Source organism: Oreochromis niloticus, linkage group LG23 (assembly GCF_001858045.2).
Source record: "Oreochromis niloticus isolate F11D_XX linkage group LG23, O_niloticus_UMD_NMBU, whole genome shotgun sequence".
In the NCBI taxonomy this organism is placed as follows: domain Eukaryota; kingdom Metazoa; phylum Chordata; class Actinopteri; order Cichliformes; family Cichlidae; genus Oreochromis; species Oreochromis niloticus.
This window is the reverse complement of record NC_031986.2, coordinates 5,669,347-5,684,547: the sequence shown is the minus strand read 5'-3', so window position 1 is coordinate 5,684,547 and position 15,201 is coordinate 5,669,347. Positions and strand designations below refer to the sequence as shown.

General features: G+C 40.6%; 2 protein-coding genes across 5 annotated transcripts in view; one reads left to right on the top strand and one right to left on the bottom strand.

Annotated features, from left to right (window-relative positions):
- Positions 1–4,712, top strand: part of LOC100690803 (vang-like protein 1) — a 59,607-nt gene extending 54,895 nt beyond the window's left edge. For all 4 annotated transcript variants that reach the window (XM_013268959.3, XM_003440933.5, XM_013268960.3 and 1 more), the window contains 3 exons: positions 1,123–1,270; positions 1,363–1,597; positions 1,962–4,712. In XM_013268959.3, coding sequence (XP_013124413.1) covers positions 1,123–1,270; positions 1,363–1,597; positions 1,962–2,222 — 644 coding nt within the window. In that variant the 3' untranslated portion in view covers positions 2,223–4,712. The remainder of the gene's footprint in view (positions 1–1,122; positions 1,271–1,362; positions 1,598–1,961) is intronic.
- Positions 4,713–7,375: 2,663 nt separating this feature from the next.
- LOC100711815 (calsequestrin-2) lies at positions 7,376–15,083 on the bottom strand. The gene is made up of 11 exons (XM_003440926.5): positions 14,574–15,083; positions 12,123–12,207; positions 11,913–12,013; positions 10,189–10,297; positions 9,445–9,518; positions 8,828–8,958; positions 8,691–8,736; positions 8,500–8,554; positions 8,295–8,395; positions 8,111–8,185; positions 7,376–8,029 (listed from the first exon to the last, which is right to left on the bottom strand). The coding sequence occupies exons 1-11, from the start codon at positions 14,814–14,816 to the stop codon at positions 7,814–7,816; spliced, it is 1,236 nt and encodes a 411-aa protein (XP_003440974.1). The 5' UTR covers positions 14,817–15,083; the 3' UTR covers positions 7,376–7,813.
- Between the last annotated feature and the right edge of the window lie 118 nt (positions 15,084–15,201).

Sequence of the window (15,201 nt, the reverse complement as noted above, 5' to 3'; positions counted from 1 at the left end):
GAGATTCATGATACAACATTAATGTGATTGTTAACATATTGTGATACGTACATCTGTTAATATTATTTCATTGATGTAGCTTTAAACTGTAAACTGGCTGTAAACAGGATGTACGATCATGTGGTGTGGCCTTATGACTTCACAGTGTCGGAGAATTCTCAAGTTTTTTTGTAAATTTGTGGCTTTAATCTCACAAATTCCTTCTCCTAAACTATGAACCCCACTGCTCGGCTCGGTTTGTATTTATTTTTGTTTTTTTGCAGCATCAGTGCCCCTGAGACACCATCATACTCCAGATTATTATTGTTCACACCAATGAATTTTCACATTTGAGAGATACAGTCTTGAACTATTGAAGACCCTCTAGACTACTTTTACTTCCACTTGACTTCGAAGCCACACGTGTTTCTATTGTAAGTGTGTCTCGTAGAGTTATTTGAAATCTCCCGTACAGAAAGCGCTACATGAATTCCAAGTGTACCTTCCTTGCCCTGACATTTAGTGTAACGTTTCCCACCCGTAAACCTCATGTCAGTGCAGTGATACCAGGAGCAGAGTTGGTAGAGGGAGTAATCTCCCTCCTCTCTGTCCATGAATTATTCTGTTCATGCTCGATCCCTGCCCCGCATTAATAATTCACCAGCGCTGCCATCTTTTAACCTGCATTAACATCAGGCGGGGTTCATCAGCCGCCTCCGATTTCTAATTCTAAAAATGTAAACTTTTGAAGTTGCCCGAGACCCTCATTTAATTGCACTCCCCGTACCTCCTGAAGGCAGAGTAATGGCAGTGTTTGCATATCAATGTCCCGTACATGTGGGAAGGAATGTGTTTTGGATTTTCCAGTGATGACATCGCTCGGAACAATAAAAAATTCTGACTTTGTGCGTCTCTTCTTGACAGCTTCTGGGGTTTTGAGTGTTGCAGGTGATAAAAGGAAATGGACTGAGGTTTATGTGCATTAATAATCTCCCCTCTTCACTCTAACAGAAGCTTGTTCCCTCACATTGCACTCTGTGTCATCACCAACGATTTCTTTCTTCCTTCACCGGGTGCTACTGCCTGTTAAGACTCTCATACATGCGTTTAACCCTTCCCGTCAATCTGATTTTGCCGTGGCAGGTCCCGGGAACAATGCAGCAGCGGGAATCGCCCATTCTCAGTCCAGAGCGATGATCGCAGCTGCCGCCCGCCGCAGAGACACCAGCCACAACGAGCTGTACTATGAAGAGGCCGAGCACGAGAGGCGCGTCCGCAAACGCAGAGCACGGTGAGTCGGTTAGATCAAAACGTGTTTCAAGCAGTAAAACACAAAAGCCTGCTGTTATTGAAACTGCTGTTGTTTGCTGTTTCCCCTCCCAGGCTGGTGGTGGCAGTAGAGGAAGCATTTACACACATCAAGCGCATGCAGGAGGAAGAGCAGAAAAAAGCACCTGGGGACGTTATGGATCCTCGAGAAGCAGCACAAGCCATCTTCCCATCCATGGCTCGGGCCCTGCAGAAGTACCTAAGGACCACCAAGCAACAGCACTGCCACAGCATGGAGAGCATCCAGCAACACCTGGCCTTCTGCATCACCAACAACATGACGCCCAAGGTCAGTCCTGTGACCTCTACACACGGCATTCGGCCTTTCTTTGGGGGTGATTTCAGTGAATTATATTTATATAGTGTCAAATAAGGTAAAGTAAAGAACCTACAATGAGACAAGGAAAACAGAGAGAAAAACCCCAACAATCATATGACCCCCTATGACCAAGCAAAAGTGACAAAAGTGGGAAGGAAAAACTCCATTTTAACAGGAAGAAACCTCCAGCAGAACCAGGCTCAGGGAGGGGCAGCCATCTGATAAAGACAGGACAAAGACACGCTGTGGAAGAGAGCCAGAGATTAATAATAACTAATATTTAAATGCATTTTCATAATATAATATAATGGTTTCATACTTCCTTCTTTTCCAGGCGTTCCTTGAGAGTTACCTGACTCCAGGTCCGACCGTTCAGTACAGCCGGGACTTCTGGCGAGCCCGTCAGTGGACGCTGATCAGCGAGGCATCAGTCACCAGCGGCCTGAAAGACGGCACCATCTTCCTGCTCAAATGTGTGGACTTTAGCCTGGTGGTGACGTCCAAGAAGATCCCCTACATCCAGATGTCCGAGGAGTACATCGATCCCAAATCTCACAAGTTTGTCCTGCGGCTACAGTCAGAAACATCTGTGTAGGACTCCAGATGTTTTATTTTTATTTCACACCCTGTTGCTCTCCAATATTTTCATTTTGGGTTTTGCAGTTTTTAATTTGTACTTTTTTAAAAATATATTATATATGAATCTAGCTATCGCACACGTTTGAATATATTGATCTTTTATTGTTGATAAAATCGAAAAAAGAAGAGCTGCAGCAGGATTTTTGCTCACTGGAGTTTGTACGCTTTGGACACGGTTGAGTGCACATGCTCTGTGTGTGTGTGTGTGTGTGATGTAATTTTGTGTCAAAACAATCACTCCTTCAAACAAGATGGGAACAAGGAGCATTTAAAGGTTTCCGACATCTCCACAGAGAGCAGTCTTTGTGTTGGATTTCCATGAGACGGACAGAGCGACAGGAGGAAGTGTGTTGTTTTGTTGTTTTGTCTACACTTGGAAGTATTTGAATATTTTTGAACACCAAATTAAAAAATGAAATGGACTTATATATATATATATATATAAAAGAATGAAACAACTTCAGATTCAGCATTAAATGCACATTCACGTGACAGTGGGAATGATCTCAGTCTGCTCATAAAGGAAGTGGCACAGTCTCCTCAAACAAACGCTTTTCCTGACAGCTGAGACGTCACACTCCACCGTGTCCATCCTGTGGCGTGCGGCCCACGCCCTTGAGCGCTAATTTTAGCAGCGAAAGTCGGGACTCTTTGAGTTGTTTTCAGTTCCTCTCCAGGTGCAACGGAGCACAAATCTGAAACATTTCCACTCCAGTCAGGAGCGACGCAAGCGTGCCATGTTTGAACACCAGGGTGAACTCGGCATGAACCGGATAATGGGAGACGCACTGAGATGGACACGTGCCCAAAAACATTTGCCCTGCCTCAGCGGTTCAGTAACCTTCTCAGGGCTTTCATGTCGCCCACATCTGCCTGACGTGATGGAAGGGGAAGGCAGCGGGAAAGAGAGACCCAGCCATCATGTTGGAATTAAAAAGTACTACTGATTTCTCCAGACTTTGGGTTACAAAGCAGATGTATTCATTGTTTATACATTCTCCTTTAGACCACAGTTTTCAAATAATGGTTGAAGTTACAGGTAACACCTCTCCCACCTGGCGTGAGGTTACCATTGCGTCCATTTTCACAGCACTGACCCTCCTTTTTCTAAACTACTGTCTACAAACACTCCACATTTCCTTTGTTTTGTTTGGGTTTTGACATATGTATGCACGCATGGTGCAAGTATGCACCTTTTACCTTTAACTTAACCCTGCTGCAATGCTTTTAATTTGAAAATTCAAGAGAAAATGTTCCATTGTCTTCCTCTGTAGTGAAGTGAAAACAGACATTAATGCTTAATTTGCAAGTTGAGCAACTAAACAACTGGCTTAAACAAACAGCAGCATGTAAAGTCTGATTTCATCTTTCAGGGCTCACAGGGTTTCATTATGTATGATGATAAATCACCAGAGTCTTTATCAGCAGTGAGAACTGCAGCAGCAGGGCGGAACCTCCTTCCCAACTGGACTGTCTGGTTTTCCTTTACTGCCTCGTCTCACCCCTGTTGTCTGACAATTCCCTCGAGGTCAGTCCTTTCATGGAAGGCTCAGAAGGGATTCTCTCGCCTGCTGAATGGGTTTACACCAGCAGGCCAGAAAAATGCAGTTAAATGAAGTTAAAATGACACGTGTGTTCCTCTGTTACTGTCGAAACTGATAAAACCGATCTGGTAAAATCACCAAAGAGAGGGGGAAAAAAAAGAAGAGTCGCACTGAGCACGCTCAAGAAGACATACAAGCAATACATATATATATATGTATATATATATATATATATATATATATATATATATATATATGTATATATATATATATGTATATGTGTGTGTGTGTATGTATGTATGTATATATATATCTATATATATAGATATAGATATATATAGCTGTGCCTGAGAGCAAGGTTGTCCCCTGCTGCCCCCTGGTGATGCAACACAGCATTGTCACTGCATGTTTTCAGACAAAAAAAAAAAACCTGGTAATTTTATACTATAATTATTTCACTGTAAACAAAATGTTAAAACACCTGCAAAAAAGTCAGATACGTGCTGTTTTCTGTGTGACACATCCACACCAAATCCTACTACTTTTCTTTTTTTAAAATTTTAAACGTGTCATCAGTCAGATTTTGTACCACCTGACAGATAAACTTTGTATGATCCTGATGTGATGGTGCCTCCTGTTTTTAAACTCTATCTATTTATGTAAGCGTGTGTGTGTGTGTGTGTGTGTGCGTGTGCCATTCCAGTTCACACAACCAGCCCCAACCCGACCCCCTCCTCCACCATCTGTCACACTGTTGCCAAGTTACAGTCCTCTGACATGGATTGGTTTCTGATGGGCGGTTTTCTGATAATGAACGTGACGTTGCAATGTAAGATGTGTTTCAGTCTCACAGCGTTAGCGTTTGTAGAAAAAAATAAATCATTTTTATGAACATTTGTAAAGCTGCTGAGTACTGGGCTGCTCTTTTTACTTCCAGGATTACCTTAAGTGTTTGTGACGTGTCGAGGTAACCCAGGATTACGCCATCCCAGTTCACACTCACTCCAACTTTTGTTTTGTTAGATTTTTCCAGCAAACACATCACAACCTGCTGTCCAACTCTACAACATGGCGATCCATTTTTAAATGTTCCCAGTCATAGTCTTTTTTTCCTTTCTTATCTCCATTTCTCACAAACTAAGAAGTCTTCTGTTCACATCATCGCTATCTCCATATGCACTAGTTCCCTGCCCTGGCTGCAGGCTCGCTAACACTCTCTTCTGTCGTTGCAAATTAAGCGACGGGCCGTGCTTTGTGACACGCCTGAGCAAAATATCAGCTTTTTTGGCCATATTTTGGTGGCTTTTTGTTGTTATGGAGCTCAGCGGTAATTGGCTTGCCGTCAGCCTGTCAGAGTGGCGCAGCCGGCCCTTGTGGGTAAATGAATGTCAATGTCGCTGTCCAGTGCTGAAAACGAACAACCTCATCCCTCCGTGAGCCCAGGGCGCAAGGCCGCCTGTCGGAACTCATCTGTCCTTGGCTTAATCCCCCTCCCGTACCCACCTGCTCCATTGCAGAACCTGGTTGAGAAGGAAGAGACATTGGTAGAGAGGAAAATGAGGAGCATTTGCATCTAAATGGAATGTTTTCTTCCCTTCATTTCTCTCGCTCTCACTTTTGTGTAATGGCTTGGTTATGTGTAGATGGAGACATGAGAGGAAATCCCCTCTTGCTTCTTGTAGCTTTGATTTTGAACTGAAATCTGCACCTTAATTCATCTTACTCCTGTCTTTTCTTTGTTCTTTGCTGTTTTTTATTGAACCTCTTAATCTCCGCATCTACAGTGTGATTTTGTAATTCGTCCTCTCCTGGGAGAAAGGAGAAAAATCCATCTTGCCCTTCATTTTGTCAGTCTTCACGTAAAACCCCATCACATCTGACATTCACAGCGACTTTGTCACCATAAAGCACTCGCACGGCATCCAACACTTACACCAATAACATGACTAGCCGTTTCTCGTCAGGAGAGAGCGTGACATGTCTAGTTGCCCCAGGATCACATTTTAAATGCGCACACACTTGAATGCTTCTCATCACCTGGCATAAATTAACTGCAATCCCCCATCATGATACGAACATCCTGTTGACACACTACATCACATCCTCCTCCAGGGGAATAACTAGTCTTGCACAGCCTTGTATTATTAATTCATGCCTAGACTTACAGGTTCATCAGGACTTTGTCCAATCCTCATGCAGCTCACCGGACCCCAGAGTGCCGCATTTGAGCCTGTCTCACCCTGATTCTTTCACCTCCGACCTCCCCCAGCTTCGGTGTCCAGGTCCCTACTCCCATTAGGAGGCATAACAATACTGAATTATTTACCAGTGGTTGAATAATTCAAGGTGAAACACCCATTTACTGGCTGAGAAAATGTGCCAATCTGATCTGTCCTGGGAATCAGTAAGGACTTCCTTAATGAGGGTGAGAAGGGAGAAGGGAATGAAAATACTAAGAGGGTTCACTTTTAATTTTTTTTATGCACAGTGTATATGGCTATGTGTCATCTATATATATATATATATATATGTATATATATGTATGTATATATATATATATATATATATATATATATATATATATCTCCAAATGCCTTCAGAGAGTAAGTGAAGTTAACTGAATGGGAAGAACAAGATCCAGGCAATTAACACCTATGCCCTGCTGGGATAATAAGCAGCCCAAAAGAGGAAATAGAAGCCACTGACATCAAGACAAGACATGCATCAAGGGTTTCATTCCAAGTCCAGCATCCTGAGACTGTAGGCTAAGCAGAAGGAAGAAGTGTCAGAATGACACAAAGATCCGTGAGTACATCAGGAAGATGGTCACAACTGGTCATGGGCTTAGTGAATACCTCAGGCACCAGAAAGCCAAAAAAGAAGAGAACCAAGGAGAAGGACCATCATGGAAGGATAGGCCCTTGCAGGACATGTACCACCAGCAGAGAGAAGAAATGGCTGATATCAAAAAATGTACCAATGGCTGGACAAAGTGGGACTGAAAAACAGCACAGAGGCAATAATCATGTCAGCACAGGAACAAGTTCTAAGCACAAGATCGACAGAGGCTGGGGTTTACTACACCAGGCAAGACCCCAGGTGCAGGCTGTGTGAAGATACAGAAACATCTGTAAAAATGGGAGACTCCCCCTAGGGTGGTTAAGAATGACTGCCTCCTGTGAGACGTCCAGATACAGACAAACTAGTGATGGCTAACCAGCTGGACATAGTAGTGGTGGAAGAAGTCCATAGTACTAGATGTAGCTATACCAAGTGATAGCAAGGATCAGGAATAAGGAACACGAGAAGCTCGAGAAATACCAAGAAGAACTTGAGAAGATGTGGCGGGTGAAGGTAACAGTGTTCTTAGTTTGCGCTCAGCAGTTCCCAGGAACAGCATCTGAGATCTCTGTGCAGAAGAGTGCACTCCTAGGAACGGCTAAGATACTGCGCAGGACCCTCAAGCTCCCAGGCCTCTGGTAGAGGACACAAGTTTGAAGGATATGCATGTGTTTGCATGTTTGAGGCAAATCTTATATTTATAAAATAATATTAACACAGTGAGTCACAAGAAACAGTTTGAGCTTTAATGGTTGACATTTATTTTCACAGACATGCATACACTCAGAAGTTGCCATTGCTATCTTGGTCATGTAAACCTAAAAGTCGCTAAAAATACATTTTTTTTTGTTGTTGTTGTTTTAAAATGCGGGTCAAATCACTATGTGTAATGAGTCAGAAACACACAAAAATGTATCACCTCACTGAATAATTCCTGTCAGCTTCATGGAATGTCTTAATATCTCTTAGCTTGTTACTTTGGTTTTACAACCATAGTCAACAACATCTAACATCTACACCATCTACGTTTTAGAATTTGTTTAATTTAGCATTTTTAAAGTCATTAGAAAAAAAGAGAGACATCTGAATTTGTCTACAATCTCATATTCTGATGTTCCAAAGTAGTTCAGGTCTGATCTGCAAGGATATAAAGCTTTGAGGGTCAGTTGTAGTTATCGTCATTATCTCCTTCATCTAGGTCATGAATTTCATCGCTGTCTTCCGTGATGTAGCTGTCAGGGTTTTCGGGCTCATCAGCGGACTCATCGTCGTCCTCGGTGTTCACCCTCCCTGACAGGACATCCTCTATCCAGTCCTCCAGCTCCTCTGCAGTGGGCAGGTCCTCATCATTGGACATGTCCAGCCAGACACTATCTGCCTGGAAAACAGAGAACCAGAAAATTTTACGTCTTTCAAGTCTTTATTTTGGTGTTTTCTTAGAGTTTGATATTTTACTTACATCTGTCACATTGACCACACCGATCTGGGGTCTAAACAGGTCCAGCTTAAAGGTTTTTTCCCAATAAGTGGTCAACTGTCAAGACAAGATAAACCAAGCTAACTTCAGACATTTTCAGCATTTAAACAATGGTGGAATTTTACTGTGTAGAAATTAACTATTTGGTTAAACAGTAAGACGGAACCAGAGGGAAGTCATCAGGGTCGATCCAGACAATACTCAGCTCTGGGTTGTTGGTATTGTCTCTAGCCACATCTTTCAGGATTTCCAGGAACTCATAGCCATCTAAGGAAGCGACAACAAAGTTATCTGAACTCAACTCCAGTTTTAAATCAAGATAAATAACTGTAATGTTAAACAACAAAAAGCTCTGAATTACAGCTGCAGACCTGGATCTTCTTCCTCAGCAAAGGCAACAATATGTATTCCATCCATATCATCTTCCTACAGATGGGAAGAATTTAAAGATTTAGAGTAATTAGCAGCTTGAATTCAACGTTGGCTTCAATACATTTAAAGAAAATGCTTGTATACTATGTAATTTCTGCTCCCATCTGCTCTGATAAGACCAAACAATCACCCATGTCTCAAATATATTCTCAGCCCGGAGCTTCCTCAAAGTAGCTCTGTAAGAAGCACATTTGTATTAAATCTCACACAAAGGAAAGCTTGAAATTTTAAGTTGAAAAAAACTTTAAAAAAACAAAAAACATTAACCTTCTGTGCTGGGTTACATATTCAACAATGTCTATCTCGGATAGAGGTCTTCCAGGCACGATGGCCGGCTCCTCCATGAATGGCTCATAGAAATTAACTTCGTTCATCTTTAGGGAAAGATGTTTGGCTACCTAAAAACAAAACAAAACAAAAAAAAAACACATTAAATGCCAAGATGTCACTTTAATATTTTAGGGACGATTTTCAGTTTTTTAATGTTTGAAGTGAAGCTCATTTATCAAGAGTTTCAACTAAATTAGCTATCTCCAGTCTTTTTCTGAAATTTATATTGGAGGAGTGATGTGAAGATAAAGACTGGAAGCAGCTAGCCTAAGAGATCAGATTTAACAAAACAACAAACACTAACATTAATTTACATACTTAAAGAGCTGCTAGCAGTTAAACTGATGCATTTGAGATAGCCATGCTAGCTTTTTGCTAGCATGGCAAAAGTAAGCTAACAAGCTACTTGTTATTTACACACAGAAATGAATATAAGTTGCATTTAATTAATTCTATGTTCTAATTTATTATGGTTAGTGTGTTTTAAGTAATTATGGTGCATGTTACTGTTAAACAAATTTGTACAGTGTAGTATATTTTCTGTTAAGACTTACAGATTTATCAAATGTAGCAAAAAACTTGATGTAAGGCTGAAACCGCTCTGAGGCCTCCTGGAAAGCCTTGAAATCTGAAAAACAAAAACAAAAATGCGAGCTGGAAATAAATTTGAGAAAGATTGACAGGAACAAAAGGTGAAGTTCAGCAGTGATATTCTACAGTGATGGTGTGATGAGAAAGGCAAGAAGTGAAAGGCAGTGTCTTCATTCAATTTCTCATCAGATTCTGGTATCTTCATCCCAGTAACCAACTTTCCCTTAATACAGTTTTATACACTTGAAACACGATCCTAGTTCTCTTCCCAACAAGGTCACCACCAGGGACCGACCTATATCTGGACAGAAATAGGCTTCATAATGAAAATTTGTGCCACTGTCGTATTGGCCGGATAGTATCTTCCTTGCCTCACTTTTTCTCCTTTTTTGTGAGAAGAACTATAATTGCAGTTTGACCTATTAGACGGGGAGCCAGAAGCTATTTAAAAGCTGTCTTGAGACTGAGTGAGACTAGCAAAGTCTAGAATCAGGTTTTTATTTAGCAGCCAGTAAGGCGATACAAAATATATCTCCATCAACCTCTAGATTCCATTAACATCTCTGAAGCACAATAAAACAACTTTATGGTACACTGAAAGAGTGTAGGTATAGGTTCAACCACACACTCCCAGTCTTTGTAATTTCCTTTAGAACTGCTCTTGTTTACATGTAGATATTGACATATGAGTTTGATGCTAAACTAACATGAATCTTCTCCTTTGAAATAACCAATGAGGCGGATGTCTTCCTCCATCCTCTCGAAGGCTCGCACCTCCATGGCATTATTGATCATCTCTACTGGGTCCTCCAACACCTAAGGAGCAATATAACACAGAAGGAAAACATGTTAGTCATTATTTAGGTAACTTAATCAGTTTGGTATAGTTGGATCAGTTCCAGTCTCATACACATTTGTTTAATGTGGACTCATAATTACATGCAGCTTTGATTACAATCAAAGCTGCATGTAATTATGAGCATTAGCATTAGCACTGAAGATAGCAAACAGCTAGCTTGGCTCATGCCATGGTAATAAAATCCACCTAACAGAGCTGAAATACAGTACAAGGTACTCTTACCTAAAAGTAACTGTTGAGCTATACCTTGGAAGGCATATACATGTCAGTCAATAATCAATACAAGCAATAATGCTGAACTTGTGCATGATGCAGTCCTAAAAACTTAAAAGTGTGTAGTTTAGATAAAAATGAAGTAAATGAACCAGGAACCAGGGGCCCAATTAAGACCCTATTCGCTGTTCTTTTAAAATAAATATCTTGTGCAAGGTGGTGTGTAAACCCAAACGCTCAAATTAATTAAAAATATTTAAGTTGTTTTCATATTTTTAAATTGGAGTTTTTGTTTTTTAATAAATTGCACTATTTTGAGGATTAAGTAATCACCTCTTAAAGGTAACATTTCTCTGTCGTCAATTGCATTGTTTAAATGTCAATGTGTGCATGTGCTGATAGTCAATAGGACAGAATTAATGTAGAGAATATTGCACATGCAGTAATAAATAGTGTAATTTTAAAAAAGCCTGCAGGAAGAACAGTAAAAGCAAAAACCAAAGGAAATCTATTGGTCAGTTCTAGCTAGCACTTGTCTTTTAATAATACAGCGTACTGAGTGTATGCTATAATATAAGAAGAAAAAGCTCTAGGATTCCAGAGCTTATAGATTTGACTAAGATGCCATTATTGTGGCAAAATTATTAGTGCATTGACCTAAATGTGCGTAACAGATATTTGATCCATATTAGATAGATAGATAGATAGATAGATAGATAGATAGATAGATAGATAGATAGATAGATAGATAGATAGATAGATAGATAGATAGAAGCTGTGATGCCATGAGTGAAGGGGCTTGTTAAGCTATTGCTTAGCCTGAATAGATGGCACAGGCTTCTTAGTGAGTTCTGCAAACTTTAATCCGTCTCCACTAAACTTTTCACAACAAAAGTAATGCAGAACTTCCTTATGTTTACAAAAAGCAAAAAGTACTCCAACAATGTTGAGTAAAAGGGAGTTTTATATTAACTCACTGGTTTAAGATAAGATAAGATAAGATAAGACTTTATTGATCCCACGACGGGGAAATGTTTTAATATTATGGTAATTTATCTTAGCCTGTGGGAGAAGTGAATGAAAAATCGGTTAGATCCTCAAAAATATATGAGATTTAACTGTAATCAAAAGGGACCTATAGCAGTTATGTCGCTGCCTTACCTTTTCTGATAATTTAGTTTACAGTGCATTTTTTATATGAGGTACACATGACGGTTACTAAAATGTGTGTTGTTGAAGAGCTTATTGATGTTGCAGTTGTGATATGTTAGGGATTTAATTAATTAACGAGGCTGAAGATTGATTGTTTTTGTGGGTAAGGTAACTGCCGTCTGAAAAGCATCAGATTTTACTACTCACATCCAACAGGAACTCCACCAGAGTGTCTGCTGAGAGCTCCCCGTCAAACTCAATCACGCGGTCGTCCTTGAACACGTACAAGCTGCCCACCTCCTCCAGTCCTATTTAGACAACAGATCCAATACTTTAAAAACAATACATTACTAGTAAAATGGTATAAGAAAACCATATGAGTGGATAAGCCAAGAACAACACAGATGCACTACATACCCAGTTTTCTGGCTACTTTGACATCCTTCTGGGAGTCCACCATTCCAAAACCGATGTCTTTGTTCTCCAGGACTTGAGCTGTAAGCTGTGTTCAAGAACAACAAATCATTCAGTATTGTGACTCACAAAAATCTAGATCAGGAACATCACCTAATCAGGATGATTTTCTGAATGGCATCTAGGATGAAACGTTAAAATGAGATTTGATGTCCACTATTTGTGTTGGGCCTTGTTGCACCACATTGGCAGTCATACAGGATGGACCATTCTTTTGGAGCTGATTGTCTCATCCTCATCTTCAAACTCACCTGCCACATTCTGACTTGAGAGTGCTGCTATAGCTCACCTGGTTGAGCATCTCGTCAAACCCGTCAAACTCGTCTGCCCCAGACTGTTTCCTGTATGTCATCCCCCTCACTTTCTCTCCAGCTTCCTGTCTACTTTCTGCATTGTCCTATCCAATAACAGCAAAATACCTCATGTTCTGAAATCTCTTCATCGTCTTCTAAATGTTGTCTCTTTTCTAAAATCACAGAGGTGACCATCGTGATTGGTAAGGAGTTACGCATATACAAACAAACACATGTGACAGCCTCAGCCATACTAACAGCAGCAGATTGGGATTTAAACCTTGTTATTTAGGTTAGGAAAAGATTATGGTTTAGGTCAATATTAAGTACAAATCTGGGTCAAGTTTCATAGTGACCTTCAGGATATTGTCCAAGTTGCCAGAGAGTACTTCCTCTCAGCTCTTGGTGGAAGGCTTTTGGCCAGTTTAGAAGCTTCGACACTGAAATAGGTGCAGTAGAACACCAGTGTTGGCAACTGGGAGCAAGACGCAAGAGCATAGCTGGTAAATTAAATAATAGTTGGTGACTTTTTATTTGACTTTTAAATAAAACTGTGTACAGTGTGGACATGTGTAGACTAAAACCACCTTGTAAATAAACCTTGAGATGAGAAACACTGGTGTGAACACCCTCTGCTCAGCGCTTTGATTTAGCTCTGACTTCTATGCTGTGTACTTGAGCCGGCATCCACAGCTGCAGCCGTCTTCATCAATACATCTTTTCATTACCAAGATGTCTGTGTGCTGAGAGCCCCCCGTGGAGTTTTCTTGTTAGAAGGAAGCTGTGAGTCAGGACTGCTTGCCTTTCAGCTTGCAGTTGTTGAGGAAGGATAACAGATTTAGAAAACCACTGAGGAGGGGTTTACTTTGTGTATTTCTGCTTTCCAGAGTGCACAAAACATGACAGAAATGTGAAACTGAAAATGTTGGTAAAGGTGAATACTAACAAATACAAAAAATGCCTCCAAGATGAGAAGGAAAGGAGTGTGAGAGCGAATCTTCTGATTTCTAGTTCAAAGGCAGATAGTAAAGAAAATTGGGAACAAGCTATAATTAACAAAATGACCTAGAAACAATCCCTGGATATATGTAAACCACAGCGGAGTGCACAAAATGGGATTAAAAGGACTGCTTGCCAGTTAAGAGTGTGCACAGGTAAAACATAGATCCAGTCTAAGGAGAGAGTCTATACCTCAAGAAGACAGAGGAAACATGGGGCAGTCGCTGTCTAATTTCTCCTAGAACGCAAAGGAGCAGTGACTACTTTTGACAAGTTTGAATGGCAGAATGTAATCTGCAGGGATTTGAGCTGTAGCTCAGCATCCGGTATGCCACAACAGATCCATCTCTCATTTCCTCATGTCTTCTTTGATCAGTGGTGATACATTTCCCATAGCTTCCAGGTATTTATAAACCTGAAAAACTCAGGAGCAATGCATTTTGCAAAGAGTTTTAAAAACCAGTTCATTGTTTATGAAGGTTCATGATAGTAACATCTAGCAGATCGCTAGTGACCCCCTTAGAGTCAGGAATAGGGTTAACAGGGATTAACATTCACCTTGGGATATATATTTTTTGCCTATCCAACGTGGTCTAAAGCTACAGAGCTAATGTGTGAAGCTATATATGGGTCTTTGACCTAAATACGAATACCATCATCCTTATAGGCAGTATGTTTAGTATGTTAGAATCCTAAGTACTGCTAAGGCTTCTGGAAATGTGATTTTGGGCCACAAAGCAACTGTTGATCAGCTGGTCAATAAACACAAAACGAATCAGCAATCCTAATAACTGCTTCTCCCAAATCTCATTTTTCAAGCTGAGAAGGCACTTTATGTTATAATTCATCATCAGAAAGAATTCTTTATGGAGCATTAACGCCTGAACCACATGAGTTAGCAATTCTGTTTAACGCTTATCAAAATGTGAAAAAAAAAAAAATCTATAAAAAAGTAGATTACATCATTGTACTTTTACATTTCTCACTTTCCTTTCAGTTAACTCCATTTTATAATACACAAAGAATATCATCACCGAGCCACATGTCCTGCAGTCTGTGACACATACTCTCTCACCTCTTCCCACCTCACCCAGTTTCTCACCTCCAGCACCAGCTCTGTCATCTGGAACCTCTTCTGAAGGCCCTTGTTGGCCGGCAGAGGTTCGTGGTAGAACAGGCACAGCAGGTCATATCTCTTCAGAGCCTTTTTGTAGTTGCGCTCATTGATGTCCATCACCCTGTCTTTCCCATCAAAATTGGGGAACTCTAGACCTTCCTCGGCACTGCAAAGGAAAACCAGGTGAAGGCAGAGGCCAGATAGAAGAGAGAGCCACATGTGTTGCATTTTTGTTCAGCTGTGGATGTGTTTGCGAAAAAAAAAAATTGAAATTAAAATCCAAGATCGTCTCAAGACCAAACTTGAAGAAATTGGCTATAAATGAGAGCTGCAATTCATCCACGGATTTGATCTCTATTATATCTCCAACAAATCTGAAATACTCTCTCTAATATTTCATTGGACCCCCTGCTTCTTTTTATTGCCCTCTTTTGATAGCTCTCCCTCTCCACCTGTCTTCTGTCTCTTCCTCTCTCTGTCACTTAGTCTTACTGCCCAAATCTCAGGAGGGTCTCTTTCCTCCTCCTTTTCTCTCTGTGATGGAGAAACTCATTATGTTGAGCACATTTGAAGGATAATCATTCATGAGGTTGCTGTTCATGCCCTTGAAATA